Source organism: Lepidothrix coronata, unplaced genomic scaffold (genome assembly GCF_001604755.1).
Source record: "Lepidothrix coronata isolate B3197 unplaced genomic scaffold, Lepidothrix_coronata-1.0 Scaffold210, whole genome shotgun sequence".
Taxonomy (NCBI): domain Eukaryota; kingdom Metazoa; phylum Chordata; class Aves; order Passeriformes; family Pipridae; genus Lepidothrix; species Lepidothrix coronata.
The window spans coordinates 1401709-1426772 of record NW_016690390.1 but is presented as its reverse complement, the minus strand read 5'-3'; the positions used below and the strand labels follow the sequence as shown (position 1 = coordinate 1426772).

The 25064-nt window shown below is 48.9% G+C and overlaps 1 protein-coding gene across 3 annotated transcripts in view; it reads left to right on the top strand.

Moving 5' to 3' along the window:
- The window catches only part of SEPT9 (septin 9), a 136079-nt gene that overhangs the window by 12516 nt on the left and 98499 nt on the right, over window positions 1–25064 (top strand). The window contains exon 2 of one of the 3 annotated variants that reach the window (XM_017833069.1): window positions 11777–11833. The exons of 1 other annotated variant lie outside the window; for it this stretch is intronic. In XM_017833069.1, coding sequence (XP_017688558.1) covers window positions 11777–11833 — 57 coding nt within the window. Of the gene's footprint in view, window positions 1–11776; window positions 11834–24778; window positions 25054–25064 lie in introns of those variants that run through there. One more of the 3 variants, XM_017833071.1, reaches the window with a different exon arrangement.

Genomic DNA, 25064 nt, shown 5'->3' with positions numbered 1-25064 from the left:
TTTTGCCTGAGTTGAGCCATCTAAAAGCATCTCTAAATCAGAGCTGGTCCCTGCAGCCTCTCTCCAGCCAGGGGCTGCCAGATGAATCACCCTATTTTCCAGCTCCATCTGGGGATGTGACTCACTGCTGCAGAGCCCATCTCCTGCTGAGTATGGGGGGTAGCTGTGCATACAGTGGGGTGCTGCCCCAGGGCTTCCAGCTATCTGGAGTGAGGAGTCCAATCCCTTGGAGATCTGGTTATAATCCTAGGTAGTGGGAATCTTTCCTTCAGGCACTAGAGCAGGTGGCTGCCAGCTTGCAGCAGTGTGGTGAACGCTTGGTGTGTCAGCTGTTCCCAAAAGAAGTGTCAGCAGCATCTCTCCTGCAGATGGGCCTGCTTCCCTGACCTGCTCAGGACACAGGTGGTTGAGGAGCAGCTGGGTCATGCTGAGGACAGCCACTGTCACAGGTCTGGGGTCTCAGAAATGGTAAATACATTTAGCCTCTACCAGTGAACATTCTTCTCTGGCTCTAGAACTGCTCACAGAGAGGTGCTTTTGTGGAGAGGAAGAGAGGTGCCAGCAGGAAGCTTGCTGAGACAACACAGAAACGTTTTCTACTCATGATCTCAGCCTCTGGAGATAAGGCTGGAATTTTGACACCCCCCAGAGCATCCTCCCTTGGCCCTGTGTCAGTCCCGCAGCTCTGGACACGGCAGGGAGTATCCTGCCTGTGTGCTGCTCCTGCCAAGGATGTAAAGGGTTGGGGTAGGTTTGGGCTGGAGTGATGTGCCATGCATCCCCTCTGGACAAGAGGTGTTGGAGTCCTCTGACAGCAGAAGATGCCATTTGTGAAAGCTCAGCTCGTGTAATGAACTCTGAGGGTGTTGTTGAGGGCACCATCAGTGACCTGAGCCCCCACACAGTGAAAAACCTGCCAGGTCTAGCTGGACAGGTCACTGTGTGGTTCATTTTGTATGACATAAGGTACATGTTCATAAGCTTCACCCTGCTGGGAGTCCTCGTTTGTGCCACTGCTTGGCACAGCTCAAGCTCTGGGCAGTGCCAGGGTCAGTGCACGGAGGTTTGGGTTACTCAAAGGCAGCCACTGCCTTTTTTTTGTGGCGAGGATTTGCATAGTGGAGACTGAACATCTGTGTCATTGGGGTGAGTGACTGGAGGGAGGGGCTCTGGGTGGGACCCAGAGCTCCACTGCCCAGCTCCGTTACACCGAGTGTGCCATGGGCCGTGTACAAAGCTGCCTTTCAGCCAGACCCACAGAATAGGCTTTGTCTCTCCCTGTGTGAGCCCTCTTTATAGAGAGAAAGGCTTCCTCAGAGGCTGCAGGCACTGCTCCATGACATGGAATGGTTCTCACCTGTGCCAGGAGTGATTTCACTCTGCCTTTTGCCAGGGCTGAGCTGTTTGGTGGTGCCAGGTGCTTTACTTTTCCCTTGCTTGGCAGCTGGAGAAGCCCATTAGAGGAACAAGTTGCATTGGGACTGCTTGGTACCTGGAGAAAGGCATGTGTAACCACAGAGTAGCATCAAGAGATGATTCTTACATCTGGGCTTTATTTAAATGAACCTAATCTTTAATTTTCCTGCTGCCCTGCTGTAGGGCTGACTGTTGCAGAACATGGCTCGGCAGAAATGTAGGTGCTTGGTTTAGAATTATTTTTTCATAGAATCATAAAATATCCTGAGTTGGAAGGGACCCACAGGCACTACTGTTATCCAGCTCCTGGCCCTGCACAGGACAGCCCCAAAGATCCCACAATGTGCCTGAAAGCGTTGACCAAACACTCCTTGAGCTCTCTCAGGCTTGGGGCTGTGACCACTGCCCGGAGAAGCCAGTGCCCAACTTCCCTTCGAAGGAAGAACCTTTTCCTGATACCCAACCTAAACCTCCCCTGCCTCATGTCTTGCTGCTGGTCACCAGAGAGAAAAAAATCAGTGCCTGCCCTTTATCCCTTACAAAGATTTTTAAAGGATAACCCAATATGACACTGGCACTTAAGTATTGATTTTACATCTTGTTTTTAAATGAACTTAGTGCTTTTGTGCTGGTACCTTGCTCCTCTGATGTGCAGCAGCAGGACACAGCAAATATGTTCTAGGGCACAGCATGGGCAATGGGGACTTGTGAGAACCTGGTCCTACATTAAATGCCTTTAAAGGAGAGACACTGGGGGAGAGGGGAGCACACAGGAAATTTAAACTTGGAGTTCACTGACCCCTCACAGATAGAGCCTTAAGCCACTTGTGTAGCTGGTTTTGGGACCATGGTTGGGTTTTCTGTGGCTGTCCATCTTGGGGATGGAAGAGGGAACTCTGAGGTACAGCAGCTCTTAAGATACAGATGGAGTTATACTGCAGTTTGTAGAGGCACTTCTGCAAACTCTAGTGTAAGCTGATCTGCAGCATTAGGCACTCCAATATGTCCTCAAATTTGGCTGAATTTCTCCTCTGTTTCAACTTCCCTGCTGCAGCCATTATTAAATATAATTGTAAGATACGAGGAAAAACACCAAAGAATGTTACTAGTTTATGAAACTGGGTTGCCTTGGCTACTTCTGGGGTAGAATTAATAGGAGAAAACCCTCAATTGTGTAAGTGAAGGGCTTCATTGTAGTCTCATACTGTAACTTCCCTTCCCTCCTGTTTAGGGACAGTGGACATTATCTCAGGCATCTATAGATAGTGCCTGAGTCATTCTTTATGGTACAGCTAAAATGTAAAAACATTAAATAATATATCCCTCCAGCTCCTATAACCAGGGGAAGTGCTTGACACCTCATTTTCCAGGCAGAGCAAAGAATATGTGGAGGAGGAAAGTTACGTGCAGCAAGTCAGGTTAGAGCCTGACGGTGGCTGAGCAGTTCCTGACTCCCCTATTCCAGCTGAGCTGATCCTCCCTGCCCATCCACCTCAGCATCTTCCTAGGGCAGGATTAGCCTTGGATGAGCAGAGAGACAAGGTGCAACTGGGGTTGGGGTCAAAGATAAATGTTAGAAAGTGGAACTGTGATGTCCCGAGGGAGAAACTGCGGTTGTGAGCTTAAGATTCTTGCACAGGGCTGTGCAGGGAGCTGTTTTCTGAACCATAGCCTGGAGCTTGGGCTTTCTGACTTCAGGGCAATCCTGTGTAATACCAGAGTATCACAGGGTGAAACTCTCAACCACATGATACATGTGTGAGCTGTATGTACGTGGTGCAAAGTGTTTGTGCTCAGGCTGCTGCTGCATTAGGGATGCTCAGGTGAAAGGGCTCCAAGTAGCATTTGGAGCCTAAAGTATATTTAGAATATATATATTTGTTGGATTTTGTTTGCACAGAGAAAAGTGGCTATTGTCTGCTTGAGCTTAATGCCCTTCCACAATTCTCTTCTCCATCAAGTGGCCAAAGAGTTTGTGAGTCTTGACTCCGAATATTCATCTGAATTTCTGGCTAGGAAGAGGTTTCATGTCTATGTCCCCTTGGCTGCTTCTTTACCTATTGCTGGTTCCTTCATCTGGATGTTACGTGGCTGCAGTGGAGCATCTCTCATATGGTGTGAAGGGAAAGGACACTTGGTCCAAGTCTGGAGTGAGACTTGGACATGCAGTTTCTTCAGAGTGAGACACTGGTCTCAAAACCAAAGGCTGCCCTTTATCTCCTCCAGCTGTGATGAGGAGGAGCTCACTGGGGCTGGACAGTCCAAAGTGGACAGGTCTCCTCTGGGTGTCCTGTTCAGTCCAGGTGCTTTCACACTTCTGACAAGCTGTGGACTATCCCAGTGGGTTATCCTAGTGGGTCATCCCAGTGGCTCACCCAGGCTCAGGAGAGCCCTTGACCTCTGCCCTTTGTCACCTGCTGCCCTTTGGCTACTGCGCTGCTGCCTCTTTGTTCTCAGCTTTTCTCCATTATACACCCCCATCCCTCTCTGGGAAAAATCAACATTTGCCTTCCAGAGCCTGGCAAACAGAAGGGGTCTGTATTACATCCTCATGGCAGCCCCAGGCTCACAGGGCTCCCATGATAAATCCGGTGGTGTCTGTTGCCAGAGGGGACCCTCTGAAACACAAGTTTGGGAGTTCTGTGTGTGAAATGAGAGCAGGGAAGCGCAGCATGAGGACACTGAGCAAATGCTGGAGCTGAGGGATAAAACGTGGATTGCACTGAGGTTACAAGAAGATGGCAAGGAATGGATTTTTAACCTGAATTACCACATTGCTGCTAAAGCTGCATGCAGTGTTGGAGTGCAGCAGGGAGCCAGATGCTGGGCTGGGAAGTTTGCACCAGGACTTCTCCTGCGTGGTCACAGCCAGAGCGTTACAGGCCTGTGGGAGTGGGGAGCAGAGCTGCAGGGCAGCCTGGGAGTATTTGATCCATATGGAAATACCACGCTGCAGTTTTAAAATTCCTTTCCCTTCCTTCAAATCTGACAGTGGTTTTCTCCAGCTAATCCATGGCCATTGCCAGACGAACCCGAGAAAGTGAGGTGCACTTGTGGGTCTGGAAGCTGTAAATGCTTGGGGGTTTTGGAAGGCAAAGAATGAGTGGTGATTGTTTGTTTTGTTCTTTGTTTCCATAGTACTCTGGGCCTTATCCCCTGTCCATTCAGGCTCCTGAAGACTCTTGTGTTATTAATGTTAATTATTAACTAACACATTTCTAGCTTGCTGAAGCTCTTGTGGCAGCTGGTTAATGTAAGAGTTTGATTATTTCCTTCTTTGAGCAAGGCTGCAGCTTGGGTGTGTTCAGATCCGTTCTCTCCTTCCCATCTTTGCTGGGATGCTTCAGGTTCTGCAGAAACAAATGGGACCAGATCCAAGGTGCTCTTGTGACATCCTCCTGCAAAACCCCCTTGTTTAGAGAAAATGCTACAAGGCAACTGTTTGTTGAATTCCAGTTCTTGTGTCCTGCTTCTCTCTTGGATTTCCGCAGATAAGAAGTGTGAGCAAGTGTAGAGTGTGGTGCAGACAGGGTAAATTTAGAGGGACAAGACCTCTCTGGAAATCTGGTTAACTTCAACAGTGAACTGAAAGGAATTTTAGGCTTGACAGCGGTTACCAGATCCATTCCCAACCAGCAGAGCTCCACAAGAGCAGTTTTCTGTTCCTGCGCAAATCCTTTTCCCTTCCCCTCCTGCTGCTAAGTAAAAGAATCCCATAAGCCAGTAAAGCTGACAACACATATACAAAAGGCCTGTTTTTCCAGTCCCTTCCAATTTGTGAGGATACTTGCGTTATAAATATGCATTTGCACAAGTCATCCGATGTGTTGGTGTGGTGACGTGGCATCTTTGCTGCTGCCCGCCCGGATTACTGGAGCACTCCAAGCAGAAGGATCACAGATGATGACTAACATGCTTTTTCACATGAAAAACTGCTTGTGCTAATTTTTTTTTTTGGTGCTTTCATGGTTGTCCAGTGTATCTCTGAATGACTATCAGCTGCGAGGAATTTGTGGGCAGTAAAGAACAGAGGATCACAAGGAGCGATGAAATGATCTTGTTATTTCTATGAAATGAATGTCTGAGGACTGAGTTTACTCACCTCTGAATAAATTCATGGGGAAAGGCACAGTCCCTGCACTGTTTGAAGGCCATTTTAGCTCTTGAGAAATTTGCCAAAGCACTTGAGATCACTCCAGTGTTTTAATCTTGAAGCTGAGATTGAACACCTCTGAAAAGCCAAGACTTTGTTCAAACACGAGCTTGAATTTGTGATGACTGGATAAAAATGTGTGGTGTGGGTTTTGTGGGTCAGCCAAGACAATTTTCTGGCTTTAAGCTCTATGGATGCAGCAACTGATTTCCTGAGAATTACGGCAGTTTAATTTGAGTGAAGAATTTGAATCAAAGCCTAAACTTGAGCCAAGGTTAAAGTGCTGGGTGCCCTGTCATCTTCTATCACCTTGTACAGGACTGGTCCTTCTACCTAACATAGCCCTTTGCTGTGACCAGTCCACTGCTGGGCTTGGGGAAGCCTTTCTAACACTGGAAAAACTGAGGCTTAATTCTTGCTGCCCTTTATGATTAGCACAAGCTTTTGTAACATTTCTTTAGTGTTAGAACATGTTTGGCACCTGCCAGAAGCATCGTGTTGTGGTAGGAATACATGCATCCTGCCAATGCCAATTTTCCTGTGGTTTCCTTGAGGGTTATCTGACATCCAGCCTCGGGCCAGGTTCTTTCTATGTGTTAATAGCACTGTGCTGATTAGCAGTGTTGTTTGGCCCCAGCCTGGTGATATCCAGCTCCCACCTCAGGCAAGTGGTGTTTTAGGCTGTCTTTCTATGCTTAGCCTTTGACCCAGACACACACAGTTTGCTGATGTGCCCACATGGTGATGGTTGTGTTGGAGAATGTGGTGGTTCCACTCCTGAGTCTGTAACCAGTGCCCCTTGGCAGCAGCATCCCTTCATTCCATCAGCATCCCTCCATCCTGGTGAAAGCTCAGTTTGCTGCCAGAGATATTTGATCCAGAAGGAAACCATGCACATGGGTTCAATGTTGGTTTTGTTGGGTTTTTTTGTTGTTTTTTTTTCCCTAGCTGTGCTCAGCTTCTTTGTAAAGAGTTTCTGTTACACAGAATCTGGAAAAGTGTCTCTTATTCTTCAGTGCATGTTTCTGATTAGTACTGGAAATGAACATGAATTTTTTTCCCTTTTTTTTTTTTTAACCGTATTCCTTTTGAGGTTAATGTTGCAAGTGGATTTCAAGTTAAGGGAAGTGAAATTTGTAATTGTGTGGTTCATTGGACTCGGGCTCGAAGCAATAGAGATTCTTCTTCCTTTGCTACTCTACAAACAGATGTCCCTCCCTTGTGGTCCTCAGCTTCCCCGAGCCACTCTGTCCCCAGCTGTTTCCAGTGACACCACAGCTCCATGTGCCAGGATGTCCTGTGTCAGCAGCTCAGGCTCCAGCAGCTGGTCTGGAGTGTTGGAGAAGCCACAGACATGGTTGTTGTGCTGCGTGGATCAAACCCTGTGTGGGTCTTCCTCCTGTTAGCAGCTCCAGGCCATGTTACTGATGAGATCTTCTCCAGCCAATTTATTTTAGGAGCTTTTAGAGCTTGCTTGGATGAAGAGGGATGAAATACAGCTGTCAATGAAGGCAATTCTCCTGCCCCCTGTCTGGATAGTACCTGTGAAGTGGATACAGTGAGACATTTCACACCCTAAAGGTGTTGTGATAGATGTTACACATCCTAACAGGGAGTGGAAAACCCTGTCCCAACAGTCGGCACTGGTTCCTGTGCAGGGCAAAGTGACATCCTTGCTGTCCTTTATATCCTGCCTAGCTGACAGCAGGATGGCCTGAGGAGATGGCAAAGGGCAGGATAGGGTATAGGAGTCAGGGCTGGCTGTGTGCAGTTCATGGGCTGCTGCTCCTGCCCTGGAGGGAGCCAATTCTGTCAGCCTTTGCTTTAAAAGCTGCTGGTGTTGTGTAGGGGCTGTAGACACGTCTGAAGGGTTGTTCTACTGAGAAGTGCCAAAGGTGAAGTCCAGAGATAGCTCTGTGACATGATCCATAGCTGTACACCCCAGGAAAGAGCTCTGGGGAGTCAGGAGTGTGGAAACCAATCTTGGATGGAGATGTCTGCAGTGCTGTCTGGACACCCTGCTGTGTTGTGCTGGGTGAAGAAGGAAGCTGAATTATCCATCTCAGACCTGTTAGTAAATACATGTAACAGAAGCAAGGGTCATACTGGCTGCTCAGATGAGCTGGTGCCGCTTTGCTGACTCCAGCACAGTGTGGGATGGCTCCTGCTGGGTTTGGCCCATCCCTTTCTATCACCACCTTTGTTTGATTTGGGTTCTCTTGTTTGCTTGCTTTTTGTTTTTACTGGACTGTGTAGAGAGAGTGAGTTCCTGAGTTGCATCCTCCATTGTTTGTCCTCACACCATGGTTTCTGTTGATAATGGGAATTGCTCATTTGTTCTCTTGAATTTTACATCATGTGAGTGTGGCAGCATGGATCACTTACTGTGAGGAGAGAATCAGTCCCAAGTGGTCTGTCTCATTACTGTTAAATGCATCCATAAGGTTTGGGATGTATCATGCAAAAACTGTTTTGGGGAATGTACATGTTGACTGAGGTGAACATGTCTGGCAGTTCCCTAGTTGGCTTTAGATTCAGCCAAGTCAGCTAGAAAAGTCACTCTGTAGCATGGACAGTTTCTCTAAAGAGGCTGCATTCATTCCCCCTGTTGCTCTGAACCATGTCTGCATCCAGGTAAACATCTAGAAGATGCTTCTGTTTCAATACTGGGATGACTTACATCCATCATGTCTTATATCAACAGCTGCAAGAAGCACAACAGAGTAGAACATTTGTCCCAATATTGTCTGGAGGGAGTGATTTAAACGTGAGCCTGGCTGGGATTTTGCTTGCGCTGCCGTGGCACGGAACAACTCTTGACTTTGGCAGTTGCAAAGGAGATCCCAGTGAAGCCCAGTGTCCTTGAGTACTGCTGCCTTTCTGCTGTGCCACGTGGTCCCAGCCTGTGGATCTGGAGGAAATTAGTCATTGATTATAAAACATGAAAAAATATTGCTCAGGGAGCGAGCCAAGGTGAGGCTGAGCTGGGCGAGCGTCAGAACTTTGTCCTGCTGAGGCACATCCGCTGGGTTGAATGAGCCCTTCTTGGACTGACTGACTTTAACTGTCGGACTCTTCTGTTTTCAAGTCGTTCTGCTGGGAACAAGGGGAAGAGAATTCCTAATTTCAGCTAAATAAAGCATAATGCGTTATGTTTCTTCGTCCAGCGCGCTACAATAAATTTATAGCGTGGCTTGAGGGCATTTGAACAGCGTTAAGAGGGAAGGCTCATAGACACTGTGTCTGGGGTGGAAACCTTTGATTTTTGTTTCACAGCCCTGCAGCTCAAATGTGGGGCTCAGCCTCCTGCTTCCAGGCTATAAATAGAGGTAACCCCAGAACACGCTCAGCACGCCGATGCTCTCTGGTTCTGCCCACTCCACCGGCTTCCTGGCACTGTGTTCACAGCAGCATATTTTTAGCTGTTGCTTTCTCATTACTTATTTTATTTTTTGACAGATCTTCTCTTCTTGCCTTGCCAGGCTGCCAGCTTTCCCTGCTGTTTGTCTGCTTTCCAGGACTGTATCTGGATCTTCCCTTGGTGGAAGGGCAGTGGGACATCACAGATAGCAAGCTTGGCTTGGACTCTGTAGCATTCCCTTTTCCCAGACTCTCTGTTAAGGTATTAGGCAGCCTGGATGAATTTTGTGTTTGCTCCTTATTTTCTCTTTGTCTGAAAGGGAATTAACAGCATTATCATGTATTATTAATGTTGTTAACAGGCAGCGGAGAAAAAGCTGTCAGAAAAACTTCCTTCTAATGCTGCCTCCGACACACAGCAAATCAACTGAGCTTGTCTACCCATTTAAAAAGGGTGTGAATAGTAATTCCAGGGCCCCAGAGAAAACCTGTGAGACAGGGCATATAAACAAATTCTCAGAAATGTTTGCATAAAAGCCACAGGCTCAGCCAGGGCATGGATGCTCTGATGGCTGTGCTGTGTTGGATGCTCCAAGTCCTCTGTGTGTTTTTCCACTGGAGTCGTTGCTAAAGGGAATAAAGCCCATTTCCTATGTGCAGTCCTGTCCAAGCTTGTAAGCTCCTGGTTCAGCTTCCGTCCTGCTTTGCCGCAGACTGAATGAAGTCTTTGAACCTAAAGGGCTGTGTTTAACCAGCTCAACGTGGCCGCGGATCTGCGTCCCATAAGGGACGATTTTTCTCTGGTTTTTGAGCAGTCCTAAAAGCCAGATTTCAACACTGCACCTTGTCTGCACACAGGCAACACAGAGGTGTTTGCTCTCCGTGTGGAGCTGAGCCAGGACGAGGCTGCTCTTGCAGCCTGTCTCAAGAAGTGCCATTTAGAAATCTGTTGGGCAGAGGAAATAATGTGCCTTCTCGTTCCTGCTAGTGTCCAAAAAAGCAGTAGACATTTACAGAGGAGGAAATAATTAAGAAAAACATTCGGAGACTGGGTTTAATGGAAAAAATATGTTTAAAATTTGTAATGCTGGTTGTAATGCACAAGTTCCTATAAACTTCAACCCTTCTCTCTCTGTCAGTCAGGGAATTACAGACTGGGTGCAGCAGCAGTCTGTCCTGCTGCAATGCAGGTAAAGCTCTCATAGAAGGCAAACTGGGTGTTCACGGATGTGGGTGGACAGTCCTGGCTCTATTTTTGGCTCTTTGGGGGGCAGAGCCAAGTGAGGAGGTGGCTCTGGGTGGTGCTGGCCATGGGTTCTCTCTGCGGTGCTGTTTCCCAGGACCAGCCCTGTGGTTCAGCCACATAATGTTGCAGGCACAGAGGCTTTTTATATTAGAAAAGGAAAGGGAAGAGCAAACACACACAAATACATATATATATAAGCAGAGGGTTCTGAGCATGAGATGCTTTTTCCACGTCAAGTTGCCAGGCAGCCCTTTTTCCTTCCCTGCCTCCCTCCCAGGGCCTACTGGTTTGAAAGTTTTCCTGCCTTTTTTCTCTGTGTATTTATTCTTAACAAATTTTTATCCTATATGGTGCAGTCTTCCAGCTGACAAGGTTTGTAAGGTTGTGACTATGTTACAAATCACAGTTTGGGGTTATTCTGCAGCTTAAACTGGTGTTGTTCTAAGCCCTTTGCTTATTCTCCAACAGATCTGGTAGATGGTGAGAAGGTCGTTTAAGTAATATAATTGAACAGCAACATCATCCCAAAATCCTGGGAGTTTTTTACCTCTTTGCAGGGTGGAAATCCTGATTCAATATTTTTATGTGCTGAAGGAGGGTTTGTAATGAGCTGAGGAGCTTCTGTGGCTTGACAGCTCCAGCATCTGGTGTCTGAGATGACAGATACCATCCTGGAGCTGTTGTTCCTGCAGCAGGACCCACCAGAGACTGGGCAGCTGTCAGACTTTCTGAGAATCCCCATACCAGGACATCATAGCATTTGGGGTGATTTCAGGATATATCATCCCACCTGAGGTGGTTCACTGCTTTTATTGTGGTAAGAAAAGGAGAAACTGAGGCACTGATCAATGTACAGTTTCAGCTTCAAGGGGAATTCTGGTTCTTGATGAGTTTTTTCAGCCCACCTGGGAAGCAAGTGGGCTGTCAATCACCATTTTTACAAACAGGTAGCTGGGGCAGCAGAGAAATTATGTTTAATGTTGCTGATGGACTAGAAATGTTGTTGTAGTCAGCAGGTCCCTGTGGCTTGTCTGGAGTCTGGGAGGCACTTGGGAGTTTCTGATGACTTTCTGAAATGGGTATGGGAATGGAGGTGCATCTCGTGTTCCAGCTGGTCTGACCCCATGACAGGGTTCTCATAAACAATATGTTCTCAGGATGCTGGGTGCAATCTAGTGAGTAGTCTCTGCCAGTGCATGTCCTTAAATTGCTCTACTTTCCTCTCCCTTCAAGGAAGCCTGTCTCTGGAAGTGCTGCACTTGTCTCTAGGATAAAATATCCTGGAGCAAGAGGTGAATGTGTGTGTCCCACTTAACGATTTCAAAAGTTCCCTCTGGTGTTTCTGGAAACCCTGAATACATTTGTGGGTTTGCTGCGTTTGAATAATAATGTTTGACATCTTCAGGGAAAGGTGGAGGTCTCTCCTCAGGTGTTTTTTCTGTTTAAAATAACACATAACACTCCTTGGATCACAGAGGTGGTTGTGCAGGGCAGATTCCTAAAAGAAAATATGCCTTTCCAGATGTGGAGTCATAGCAGGGAGGTAGATTCGTGTACCATATTCACATAAACTCCCTATTCAAACCTTCTTCTTGCTTTAGGAATCAGCCGGACCTCCAGCGGGAGACTTCGGAGGCTCAGCGACCAGACGAGTCCAAGTAAGTTGTGTGAATTTCTCTCTTTGAAACTTCCTCGTTAAATTAAAAAAGCGTTTAAATAATTGAGTGAATGCAGGTGGATAACACTCAGAAATCACATCTTCAGCCTCCTGTCATGGTTTGAGAGGCAAAGCTGGCTGATGATAAATGAAGAGCTCTCTGTGCTGGAGAAAGAAAAGAGTACAAGTAAAATATGTCTTTTTAAAAAGCCCCCCCAAACTATGAAAAGGGAGAACAATATAAAACAAATTATTAATTCCCTACTTCATAACAGCTCCAGAGACAATAATTAGCAAGCCCCACTTCAATTCAAGGGGTCTAACACAGGGCAACAGCAAGCAGGAGTGACCTGAGGTTGAAAGGCAGCTTTAGTCATTAGTAGGTCTTTTGGACTCTCCTTAGCTATTATATTTTATTGGATGTGGAGATTTATGGATTATAAGTGCTTGTGACTAAATTTACAGTCCTAATTACAGCTTAATGTTCTGGAAGCTGTTTCTGGTTCAGAAGGGAGCAGGTGGGAGGGTTTGTTTTTCTTGAAAAAGGTGTTTTCCAGCCTGAGGAAAACAGTAGCAGATTTCTTGGTGCTTGTGAGTACCCGAGGCCGTGTGCTCTGCTTGTTTGTGTGGGACTTGGGGCTGCCCAGGGACAGAGACACGTCCCTGGTGGTTGTCTGCATTGGCCTGACCCTGCAAGTAGAAAATGTCACTGTTCTCCTCTAAAATACTCAGAGGGAAGCTGAGACAGCCCACTCCTGGGCTTTTGTTTCTGGTAGCACATTTTGCTGGCTGTGTTAGCCCTCCAATGAGCCTGTGCTGCTCCTCAGTTCAAAGCCCTGTGGGAAACATATAACCCATATTGAGGTGCTTTGTACATCACAGACGTTGTTCTTTATTAGCAGGTGCTTTGTTGACATTGAAATCTTCCCACGTGTTTTCTTCTCTGAGATCATAGAATCCTAGAATGGTTTGGGTTGGAAAGGACCTTAAAGACCATCTAGTTGCAACCCGTGTGACCTCCCCTTGTCTCATCATTTTCTCCAGGATGCTGGCAGTTGTCTCTGCTGGTTGTTGCCTGTCCCCCCAACAACCCTCCTTGCCTGCTTGTAACCCTGCTCTGGCCACACTTGGTTCAGGGTTTATCTGCTCCCACCCCGTTGGTCTCTCTGTCACGCAGTTTCTCCCTCTGGGCTCGATTTGCTTTTTCAATTCATCTTCTCAGCCCTCATATCCTGTCTCAGCTCCCAGATGTACTTATCAAAACAGTTGTTTTCAGCTTTTCCCTCGGCGTGGGTGGGAGCAGAAAGCCACCCTCGGGATGCCTTCCTGGAGTGCTTTGCTGGATTCAGGCATCAGCACATGTGGAATGGGAATTAGTCATGGATGTCTGGTTAAGTGTGCACTTAAATGCCCTGGGAGCTGTGTCACTGCCTGCATTGCCCCCATCTAATGCTAGTGACTGGCACAGGGACAGGTATTTATGCTGTGGCACAGGTGAGGGTGACAGGGGACATGGCACACTGTGACACTCTCCTGCTTTGCATCTGAAGCTCCACAGCCATGCACCGTCACCACCTCCAACCCTCGTGTTGTGATGTGTCACTGGGAGGATGTAACTGTGGTCAGAGCACCCCAAACTGGTGTCAAGTGGCAGGAAAAATGCACTGGGTGATAATTATTGGGGAGTCACGGTGTTGTGTGAGTGCTAAAGCTCCATGGCAGCAAGAGGTCAGGGCAGAAGAACTGAGCTGCATTTTAAAGCTGACGCTTCAGAAGTCGGCCACCAGCGCAGAGCTGGTAGTTTTGAGCTGTAGTGTGTGTTTATCTTCTGCATATGCAAAAACAAAGCTGCTGTCTCAGCCCTGGCACTGTGTGTTTCCATATACATACGTCTGAGGACAGAAGGGGGAATTGGTGCAGCTCCAAAGGGAACCGGGGTGTAGAGAATCTAAATTGACAGGCACAGCACATTTGTTCAAGCTTGTTTTCTTTAGACTCTAATTATATACTTTTCCCCTTTTCTGGTGAGAGACCTTGTAAATTTTAATCTTTTTTTTTTTCAAGTTAAAAATCAAATGAGCAGTTCAGTCCTTCGGTTTACATTGCAGTAAATATTTATGACTCCATATAACTGCAGTTCAATTTCCCCTTGTTTCAGGTCCAGATTTTCCCCTCTGCACATCTGGCCTTGCACCCAGAAGCTTTTATTCCTGTAAAAGATAAATTGGGGTTGGGATGACAGAGCAGTGGTTGCAAGTGAAGCGTTGCAGAGGGGTCTTGGTTGCTTTGGGCTCTTTGCCACCCTAAACAAAGAAAAGGATGACGTGCATTCCATAGCCACCAGCTCTCGGGATCTAGGTAGCTACATCCATGTATTGCCTTGGGGCACATAGTAAGGGCAGGAACCTGGAGAATTAATGTTGGCCTCTCTTGGAAACCTCATTCTGTGACTCAAACTTTCTTGTCCATTTGAAAGCGGTTATATGGCATTGGCATCCAAAAGTGCTCAGTGAGCAACAATTCCAGGGCTTTGGAGCTGTGGTTTTTGTTTTGTACGAGCCTGGTGCATAGTCCCAGGTAAGCCAGTGAGGTGGGATTCAGAAGTCCCTCTCCAGCTCTCTTGGAGCCCCTTTAGGCACTGGAAGGGGTTCTCAGGTCTCCTCGGAGCCTTCTCTTCTCCAGGCTGAACAACCCCGGCTCTCCCAGCCTGTCTCCAGAGCAGAGGGGCTCCAGCCCTTGGAGCGTTTCCATGACCACCTCTGGACTTGCTCCAGTAGCTTCACATTCTTCTTGTGTTGAGGGCCCCAGAGCTGGAGACAGCACTGCAAGTGGGGTCTCAGGAGAGTTGAACAGAGGGACAGAATCCCCTCCCTTGACTTGCTGGTCACAATTGTTGTCCTGTAGCCCAGGACAGGGTTGGCTTTTTTGCCTGACTGCGCACATTGCTGGCTCACGTTGAGCTTCTTGTCCACCAACATCCCCAAGTCCTTTCTCCCCAGGGACAGTCGTGATCCATTCTCTGCCCAGCCTGTATTTGTGCTTGGGATTGCCCTGACCCAGGTGCAGGATGTTGCCCTTGGCCCCACTGAACTTTGTGAGGTTCACATGAGCCCACCTCTCCATCCTGTCCACATCCCTCTGGATGGCATCCCATCCCTCCAGCGTGTTAACCACACAAGTTAAGAATGGTGTGTCAGGGAAGTTACTCCCGCTTCGGTTTCCTTCAGCTGTACTTGATGAATTTGAAGGAGAGAAGTATTTGCTGACACTTGCCATCCGGAGCAGTGGTGTGTTCCCCACTCAGCCAGAAAACAGCCCAGAGCAGCTGGAGTGGAAGAAATCAGCATCGTGTTCCTCTCGGGCAGCCAGCTGTGCTCTGTACTTTGATTTGTTTCCAGCCTACAATTCATTTTTTGCTAAGAGGAAGGAACTTCCCTGGCAGGGATAACACAGGAGAGGGTCCATTTAAAAGGTAGAGTTTACTAATTTGGCTAAACCAGCATATTTTTTTCTGTGTAGGTGATCGCAGGGAGGACGATGCCTCCCAGTCGTGTTTTAGCAGCGCTGCTCCTGCACCAGTGCTGTCTGTGGGTCAGGTGCTTTGTTCACGAGAGGTCCCAAAGGGGTGGGAGGGGAGCAGGTGCCTCAGCTTTCCTGTTTCAGCCTTTGTCTGGCTGTGTGGCTGCCTGGAGCCGGCCGGAGCAGAGCAGGGGCAGGCTGCCAGGACCAGCTGCGGTCCAGGGCAGGCTTGGCTTTTCCATCCAAAAAGCAAGAGCACCAGCAGCCCCACTTCTGCATCATCAGCAGCTGGCTGAGGATCAACCACAACTTGTCTCAGTGCTTTTTGGAAGGGTAGGGCGTAATTTTGGAGAGGCACGAAGCTCAAGGCCAGTTATCTGGGTTATGTTAGAAAGGGGCACTGGCTGATGTCATGAAACCTTCGCTGGGACAGTTTGTCTTGTATTGTCTAAATACTTGGGTATAAAGCAGAGACACTCCCATCCCAGACATTGTTTGCACCAGCTCAAGCCCCTTGTTCACCCTTTATAATGGTGGTAGATGGACCAGAAGCCACAGCGGGTGGACCAGTGTGGGCTGGAGATGCAGGAGGAGTGAGGTGATTCAAAGATGCTGGTTGTGGTGTGAGCCTGTGGCCTTCTGCTCAGGGCACAAGCTCTAGGACCCCATTGACCACAATATCACTGCACTGCCATGCTGCCCAGGGCACCCAGGAGGTCTCTGCAGGAGCTGGTACCTGGGATTAATAAAAGTGGAGAGATTATAGTCTGACATTACAATATCAACAAGATAGCCACAGATAGTTCTTGTCTTATTTTGGTTTTCCCTGGTCAATCCTTGAATTTTGCCTTTAATAGTTATTGATGTTCCCATTTCATAGCTGGGGAAAAGAGAGCAGCTGAAAGCTGTGCCTTGAGCATTGCCTGTGAATCTGGGGATCTTTCCCCTTGGGCACAATGGAAAGATGAGTGGCCAGGTGGATGGGCACAGCTTAAATTGACATTATCACTTTAACAAGGACAGCAGGATATCAGCAGCGTTCACTAATTTGGGATGCTCCAAATTCACGGTAGATATGGCAATAGATCTTGCTGTTTCCCTCACTTGATTTAGTACTTTGCCCTGAGGACCAACTCCTCTTGTTATGCCTGGAGTCTGTAAGAGACTAACTCTAAAAATTCATTTATGTGAGGTTGTGGGTTAACCAGAATAGTGGAAATAAACAAAAGAAATGTCAAAAGCCGGGGGCTCTCCAGTGGAGCGTGCATGATGGCTGTTACATAAGCTAATTCGGAGTGCTATAAAAACCATTAGGTGTGTGAGGGGTTTTTCCTCAGGGAAGAGCTGTCAGAACTGTCACACATCTGCAGCTCAGACACGGGCACCCCCACTCACAGCACAGCCCTCCACGTGTCTTCGTGTTATCTGAGGAGACTGAGGTTGGGACCCCCTCCTGTAAACCTTGATCCAGACCTGCAGCTTATCCTCCATCTGTTTGTAGCTTCCCACTGGCACCCAGCGGGATCCCGGCTGTGCGTGCAGCACTTCTGGTCCAGCTGGAGGCTGGGGAGATTCACATCATCTCTTTGCAGTGTGATGTCAACGTCTCTTTGATGTGTGATGAAATGGCCTCAAGTTGTGCCAGGGGTGGTTTAGATTACATATTAGGAAAAATTTCTTCACTGAACGTGTGGTCAGGCGCTGGAACAGGCTGCCCAAGGAAGTGGTGGAATCGCCATCGTCCCTGGAAGTGCTCAAAAGTTATGTGGATGTGGCAATTGAGGACATGGTTTAGTGGTGAACACAGCAGTGCTGGGTTAATAGTTGAACTCAGTGATCTTGTAGTTCTTTTCCAACTTTAACTGTCCAAAGATTCTGTGTTTTTAGCACAGAAGTGCTTTCACTGTGGTGAAGGAGCTGAGGGGTTAACTGGAGATTGTGGTTGCAGCCTCATTGCTCTGGATGTGTCCTTAGATGAGGTCATACGAATTTCTTTGGGCAGCCTCTATTCCCCTTTGTTTTAAGCACCAAACTGGTCACTCCAGCTGTTCTGGTCTCCGTGCCAAAGTGCCCCCATGCACATGAGCTCCCTGGTGACAAACCCTCACTTGACACGTGTCCTCTTCATCACACATGGCCTTTCTTATCCGGAGGCCAAAGCAGCAGAGGGTGAAACTTGGTCACAAGAAACCTTGGAGAGTCCCTTCTGCAGCAGCACAGCTCTGTAGGTGATTCCAGCTCCAGGCAACACGTTGTTAAAGCGGAAAGGCTGCTCCCAGTTCAGGTGCCTGGATTCCTGCACGGACACACACAGGGTGGTGCTTGTGCAATGTTGACACGTGGACTCTGAGCTGCCTGGGACAGTCCTGTGGGGCTCCCACGTGCTGCCAGCAGAGCTGTGTGTTACTCACAGTGACTGAGGGAGCGTGGGCACCTGCGTGCACAGCTGAGAAATTAAGGAATAGTGATGGGTGCCGTGGGCTTGTGCTGGTGGGGGGATGTTCTGCTTGTCCTGTTCCTTTACAACATCCGCGATTCATCTCCAGTTTCAAGTATAATATTTTTAATCCTAAAAGGCTACTGAAAGTCAGAGTGAGGAGGCAGATCTCTTGATGCTTTCTTCCTACGGCACCTGGCACTGTGGGCTCTGGTGTGAGGAAACCGAAACGTAAGGTGCAAATCAGTGGTTCAGGAGTGACCAGAGCTTTAATGCTCAGTAACTTTTGGGGCTTCAGCTGCTGACTGTGTTTTGAGATAACAATTTTCCTCACTGGAGCGTGATGCAGATTTGTTGATGAGTGCTGAGGAGACCCACAGGGTTCCCCCGAGGAAAGGAGATGTAGAAGTGCAGAGTGTGGCTCCTCCAGGGCAGGAGCAGCAGTCCTTGAGCAAGGTTATTTATCACCTCAGGATTAGACATCTCTGCAGGAAGCTTCTAGTGCCCTCTCAAAGAGAGCCTCACATCAGCCTGCAGCAGAGAGCAGGGAAGCAGAATGGCAGTGGACTGTGGTTTTGTCTCATTTGTTTGTCTCATCCCATTCTGAAGGATAGAGGAAAAAAATCTCAAGTCTTCTAGAGTAAAACAGTGTGCTAGGAAAGAAATACATTAATTATCATCTCTGCCAACCTGTGAGGGCACAGCTGTGGTGGGATGTGGATGACTCAAGGTGCCTGTGCAGGAGCTGATGGGACAGGTGGAGGGAACCCTCCTGGGGCTGGTGGCAGTGAAAGGACACACTTCCAGCCAGGGCACTGGAGGAATGGGACAGCTGTGGAAGTGTGAGTGTGCAGGGTACAGTATCTACCATTCTCCTCAGGAATGGGGGGAAATGAATGAAAGGAGGAAGAAGGGCTGGTGAGTCCTGGCCTGGTGTGTATGTGCTCACTCATGAGCGTTGGTTACCTAAGAAGCTGTGTGTGGTCACATTTCTCTCAGTTACATGTGTCTCTTCCTGGTGTTTATTTTCTTCATCTTTTTGTTGCTGAAACGTCAGTTTGCAAATTGCTGTTGGGCATGTTGGCAGGCCAGCTCGTGGCTGCTCAGCTTTCCCTCTTCCCCCTCAAAGCCTGGTGTCCCTCACCACATGGGCAGAGACCAATTCCTGAGCCCTGGCTGCCCACCACAGGCATCCTCTGAGCCTCCAAGGCCAGTACCTCCAGTGGTGGCCGGTGTTTACCAACCCCCTAATTGTACCTTAGGCAGAGAGAACGGATTTAGTCCTTGCTATATTTATTTGGTGTCTAGGACTGCAGGAGAGGCTGCCCTCTGTTGCAGGGATGGCTTGTTTGGAAAGCAGCTCTGCACTAGGATTAGTGGATAAGGCACTGTAGATGTTCAGGGAGGACCTGCAAAGTGTGAAGTCTCTCTACCGAAATTTTGGTGGCTGGGAAACCAATGAGTGAGCTCCAAAAAAAGCACCAGTAGCAAGGGGTATTCCTGATTGACCAACCTAATGGAGTAGTCCCTCCTTGGTTTATTTTTTTTTTTTTGTAGTTTCATTTCTGGCCAAAAGGGTTTTATGATGTTCAGAGAAATGTCCAGGCCTGGATGATTCTGCTGCTAAATGAAAATATGGTCTGCTGCACAGTTCTGGGGCATTTTCTTTCCTTCAGTGGATCATTCTTTCTCCAGCAAGGGGAACTTAAGGCAAGGTAAGATGATGGTGGTGTCTTGTTGCTTCATCTACCAAGGCAGCATCTCTGTGTTGCAGTACAATAACATGGTGAAATCCAACCCTTCCTGTGGCTTTCCCAATAGACAGAAATACTTTGAAAATCCATATGTTGAGAAGGTGAAACAACCATCTCAGCAGGTTTGTCGTTGCATGAGGTCTCCTCTCCATGCCCGAGGAGCTGAGTGCTGCATCCCACTCTCCTGTGCTGCCTGTGTGTAAAGTGCCCAGAAATTGTGCAGCTTTTTGATTAGATCAGATGGCCCAGAGTCACATGCAGCCTGGCCTTGAACACTTCCCTGGGCAACCTGTGCCTGATACCTAATCTAACCCTGCCCTCTGTCAGTGTGAAACCATTCCCCCTTGTCCTGTCACTCCACGTTCTTGTTCCAAAGTCCCTCTCCAATCTCCTTGGAGCCCCTTTGGGTACCAGAAGGGTCTCTAAGGTCTCCTGGGAGTCTTCTCTTCTCCAGGGGGAACAACCCCAGCTCTCAGCCTGACCAGAGCAGAGGGGCTCCAGCCCTCAGAGTGTCTTCATGGTCTCCTCTGGGCTCGCTCCAGCAAGGACATCTCCTTATGTTGGGGACCCCAGAGCTGGACACAGTGCTCCAGGCTGGGCCCAGAGCATAGCAGAGCAGCAAATATAGCAGTGCCCAATGGAACCCTGCCTCCCCCCAGCAACTGCTTGGTGGGGAATGACCACAGTCCTTCAGGTATGGAGTAACCCCGTTTTGGGGTCTCAGGGAGTGAGTTGTGAAAGATAAAGTGTCGAGAGGGCAAGACTGATGGTAAGGAGGAGTCCAGGAAGGAAAACATAACCAGGGAATTGTGGAGGAGTTAATATTTATCCAAAACTCCCTGTGCTCTCCTGGGAGGGTGAGGGTCCAGTCCTGCCTCGCCTCTTGCTCTGGCCTGCCAGCTGCTGTTAATACTTCAACACCTGAGTGTTAAAGTGTGAGCAGAGAGCCTGGGGAGGATATGCAAGGGATTTCTGGCAGTTTGAGGCTTTCAGGCAGAGAGGTTGAGAGCCAGCACAGAGGAGAGCTCTGACAGGGACTGTCTTTAAAGATATATCCTTCCATGGCATGGGACAGGACACAGGGACACTCTGTAGGTATCATCTCAGGCTGCGTGGGATTGGGATAGGAGGGAGGATGTGCTGCTGCTCTCTTAGACATCCTCTGCTGCAACTGCTCTGGGTGGTGATGAGCTTTGTGTGCTGGGCATGGTCTCTGGCTTGGGAAAGGTAGTAACTTGGGAGGATCTGTGTGATCTGGGTTCCGGTGTTGAACAAATACAGGTTTTCATAAGAAATAGCCAGGGAGTGGCAAAATAGTGCTTGGCAGCACATGTGGAGCAGCTGAAAGCTGCAGCCCAGGGCAGGGCAGCTCCATGTCTGCCCAGCTGGGAGAGGGATATGGAGTGGGGAGGCAAAGAAACACCTGGCAAACAGCAGGGTGGCAGCATTCAGAGGGTAAGTACCTCCCTTGGAAAGAGGAGGATCTCCTTGGTTTGGTTTTAACTTCTTTTCAAATGAAAAGGAGAATTTTAGCCAGAGTTCTCTTTCTTCCCCATCCCCAAGGCTCATATAAATGTAAATGAAAGGTTCTTGGAGCAAACAGTCCATGGAGGCTCAGAGACTGTCATCTGCTGGCTGGGTCCAGCCTGGGGGTAAATGGCATAGAGGGAATATAATGGAGTAACACTTGATTGCACTGTTTGAGTTGGGACCTGTATTTCCTCATGTGAAAATGCTTCACTGAACATAATTTGATTTAGGAATGCTCCACTCTGCTGCACTGTCCCCCCCTCTGTGCTCTCCTCCCAGCTTGCCAGCACTGCAGATAGCTGAGCTTGTGAAAGAACCAGTTGAATCCCCATTTTTCCTGCCTCTCCAGGCCCTGGAGGTCTTTGGCTGCTCTGGCTGCTTCCTGACACCTTTGTCAGTGCAGTCTGAACCTCTGATCCCTGCATGGGCTTGCAGCGCTCACCCTTCCCAGCTCAGCTCTGGGGTTACAAGGTGGTACCTGGCTGGTTTGCTAAACCCTGGTGGAGGTGGCTGGCTGTGACTGTGGGACTGCATGGCTGAACTAGGTAGGAAAGAAAATAACTCTTCTGTTGGATCAAATGGCACAGGAACATAAGCCCAGCATAAAACTAGAGAGGCAGACAAGGAATTGCAAATAAGATCTACCTCTGTATCACGGTGGCCACTGCTGTGGCTGGGGACAGTGTCAACAGCCCTAAAGCCCCTCCTGGCTGCCCACTGCTGTCCTGGGATCTGTGCCACATCCATGGGCCCTGCTTAGCTACGTGTTCATGCACAACAAGCAGGTTATGGCTTGGCAAAGGGCTTGGGCGTTGTTGGGTGAGCCTCGGAGAGGTGTGAGAGAAAGAAAATTCAAGCTGAGCCTGGAGCAGGGCTTGGTTTACTTTCTTTTTATTTTTGTGATTTCCTTCCTTGCTTTCTCTGCACCTGGCAGTGCTTCCTGCTGGCTGTCACTGTGGGAATGTCCAAACCTGGGAGGGAAAGCGTGTGCACTCCTGTGCCAGCCTCCATGAGCATGGGGTGGCAGTGGAGCCAGGCTCCTGCTTTGTTTCAGATTCTTGTTTGCAAATGGAAATTGGGTTTATTTTTGCAGCAGATAGTAGTGGTTTCCTTAAAGTTGCTTCTGCCTCTTCCCTCTCCTCATTGCTTTCCCAAAAGTCAGCCCTGGAGGGCCCTGAACTCCAAGAAGGCAGCCCTAACCAGGGGAGAGACTTCTCTGTCCCTTTCCTAAATTCTGGGTGTGCTTGACTTCCCCCCCAACCCTTTAGCAGTAGTATTAGAAAACAGAATATGTGTTATCTTTCTCTCTATATATTTGTACAGTGAACAGACCACCAAACAGGCATGTGATGAGCTTCTCAAAAGCTACAGAAGGTGGGGGATCCCCAGCCCTTTGACATGTGTGTCACTGGAACTGTACCTTTGGAGGAAGCAAACCCCAATGCTGGCATCACCAGCACAGGGTACCCCTCTCTCAAACACAGGCACCCCAGTGTTTGCCTGGGAGAATTCTGCTTCAAACAGAAGCTTTGTGAATTCTGCTTCAAACGGAGACACGTGACTGCACCTTTAAAGTGAATCCATGAAAATTTGTGTGAGTACTTCAAGTCTGAATGACAGGATCCACCTGGAGGTTTTATGAATTTGAAGTTCAATTGCATCAATCATAGTTTGGATTCACTTCCCTGAGTGCCTCCTGGTGATCTGCCCTGCAAGAAATGGTGTCTTTATCTTTCCTAATCATCTGGGTGTTGATGGGTTAAAGTCTGGAGGCTGAAATGTGTGCTGCCCCCATCCCTTCTTCCTTTCCATTCACCTTCTTCCTTTCTCCATGCTTCCCCTGAGTTTTTCCCTTCCTCTCCAGCCTAAGGAGCTTGGCAATAAGGCTGCTTGGTGGAGGCAGTGCAGTGGGTTTTGTGCTGTATGGGGCTGTGCAGCTGCCCTATGTCCTTGCTTTGTGTTCTGCACCTTCTACATCTCAGGCAGGAAACGTGGGTTTAGCCTGTTAATGGGAAAACATTGCTTATTGTCCCCTCTAATGCCTTGGGCTCTGGCAGCAGGAACATGAAGAGCTTTAATAGCAAACAGTGGATGAACAGGAATCTGAGAAGGATTCTAAACTGTCTTGCCCAGGGAATAACACACTGGGGATTAGGGAGACACTTCCCAAAGGACTGGACTGTCCTGGGGCTGCCTCCCACCAGCTCCCTGCTGTCTGTTGGGATGTGCAGTGGTTGCTGTTGGCTAGAGGGCCTGACCCCATGGCTGGGTGCTGGCTGTGTTCCTCCCTCTGCTTTGGGGACAGTGATATTCCATCAGCTGCTGAACAGGGGAAATCCACAATACTGAAAACCAATATAATGTATATTATAAGGTATGTAATATAATGTGGGTCCAGGCTGTCCAAAAGTCCCAGCGCTGCCTGTAATGCCTGGAGTCTTCCCTTGGAAGTTTATTCATCCAGCTGGGAAACAATCTGTCCTTCTGCCCAGGTTATGAGAGGAGTGCCAGGCTCTGTCACATCTATCACACTTGGGTTTTTCCATGTGAACTGTGAGCGTTTGGGGGCAAAAAGTGTCACATGTACCATGCTGATCTTACAAAGGTTCTGCCAGCACCCCTGGCCTGTGGAGCAGGCTGTGTGGAAGGCCTGTGCCTTCCCTCCTGGCATCTGCCACCCCTGCCTTGGGGATGTGGGATGGATGGCTTCTTTGCCAGCTCTGGGGATGGAGGCTGTGCCCTCACATCTGGCTGGGAGGCTCAGGCTCCACACTGTCAGCGGGGATGGGCGCTGGATGGCACAGGAGGGCCGTGCAGGGTGGTGTGGGCAGTGGGCAGTGCCTCGTTGGAGGTGCTAACACAGCGTCCCTGCTGCCTGCCCGGGCCACCAGCCAAGGGGAAGTTTCCAAGCGGGCCAGCTCACTGCTGCAGCCACACATCCCTCCATCCCAGAGGAGGATCCAGCACCGGGCTCTGCAGGGCTGCCCTGCTCCCTCTGCACCCTGTGCCCTGCCCGGGCATCGCGGGGAAGGAAAACCGCTCTCAAACCCCACCTTCGCTCCACTGCGGGACCAAGGAGGAGACCAAGAGCTTCTGTCCGAGGCAGAGACTTCCACTATCGCTTTTGGCAGGCTGCAGAAGTCCTCCCGATCGCCGCCTTGCCGTGGGGAGGGAGGCGAAGCAGGGGCTCAGTGCCAGGGCCGGCGGCAGAGCTCTGCGAGGGCTGCACGGGGCGAGTAAACATGTGCGGCGCTCGGGTCCTGCCTGGTAGCAGCAGCCGCAGCCCGTGATGCTGTGCTTGGAATGAAGTCAGCCTTCATCAGCCGAATAGTTTATGCATGAATCGAAACTTCAGACCTGGCAGGGTGGGGGAACGTGCGGGATCTGCGCTCTTTTAGAATGCTGGAGCCAAGGAAGGAGGAGGGGATAGAGGAAATAGCAGGAAAATAAGACTGGGGAAGCGGGGAGAGATTTGAGAAGCTGGATGAGTTTTTCGCTCTGTTATTGTGAGGAGCCAAGTTCCTTAAGCATCTCCTGGTGGATATTAAGAGGGAGCTGTGGAGGCTGGAGCATTCCCCTGGACACTCGCATGCTGTAGCTTTAAGACTGTTTTACAGAGGACTCGGGATTTCCAGTTTTCCTGTGCCTGGTGGAGTATTCCAGGGAGTTACAGGATTTTTCGGGTCATGTACCCCCTTTTTCTTTCTTCTTCCTCCTTTCTAAGAGACAAAGCTACTTCAGTTTGGAGCACAAACATATGATCAGCACATGGAAATGTGGTAATTTGGATGCATTCATGATTGCAACAGATTGAAGAAATTAGACCAGACAAAGAGCTTTTTTTGGAAGAGGAGGAGGAGGAGGCAAGGCAAGGAGGGAGGGAGAGTGGGGGAAAGAAGGGGACGCCACCGAAAAAAGGGACGGCCGTGACACGCGGATGCTAAATATATCCCGTAGTAATGGAGAGGGACCGGATTTCAGGTAGGCTATTG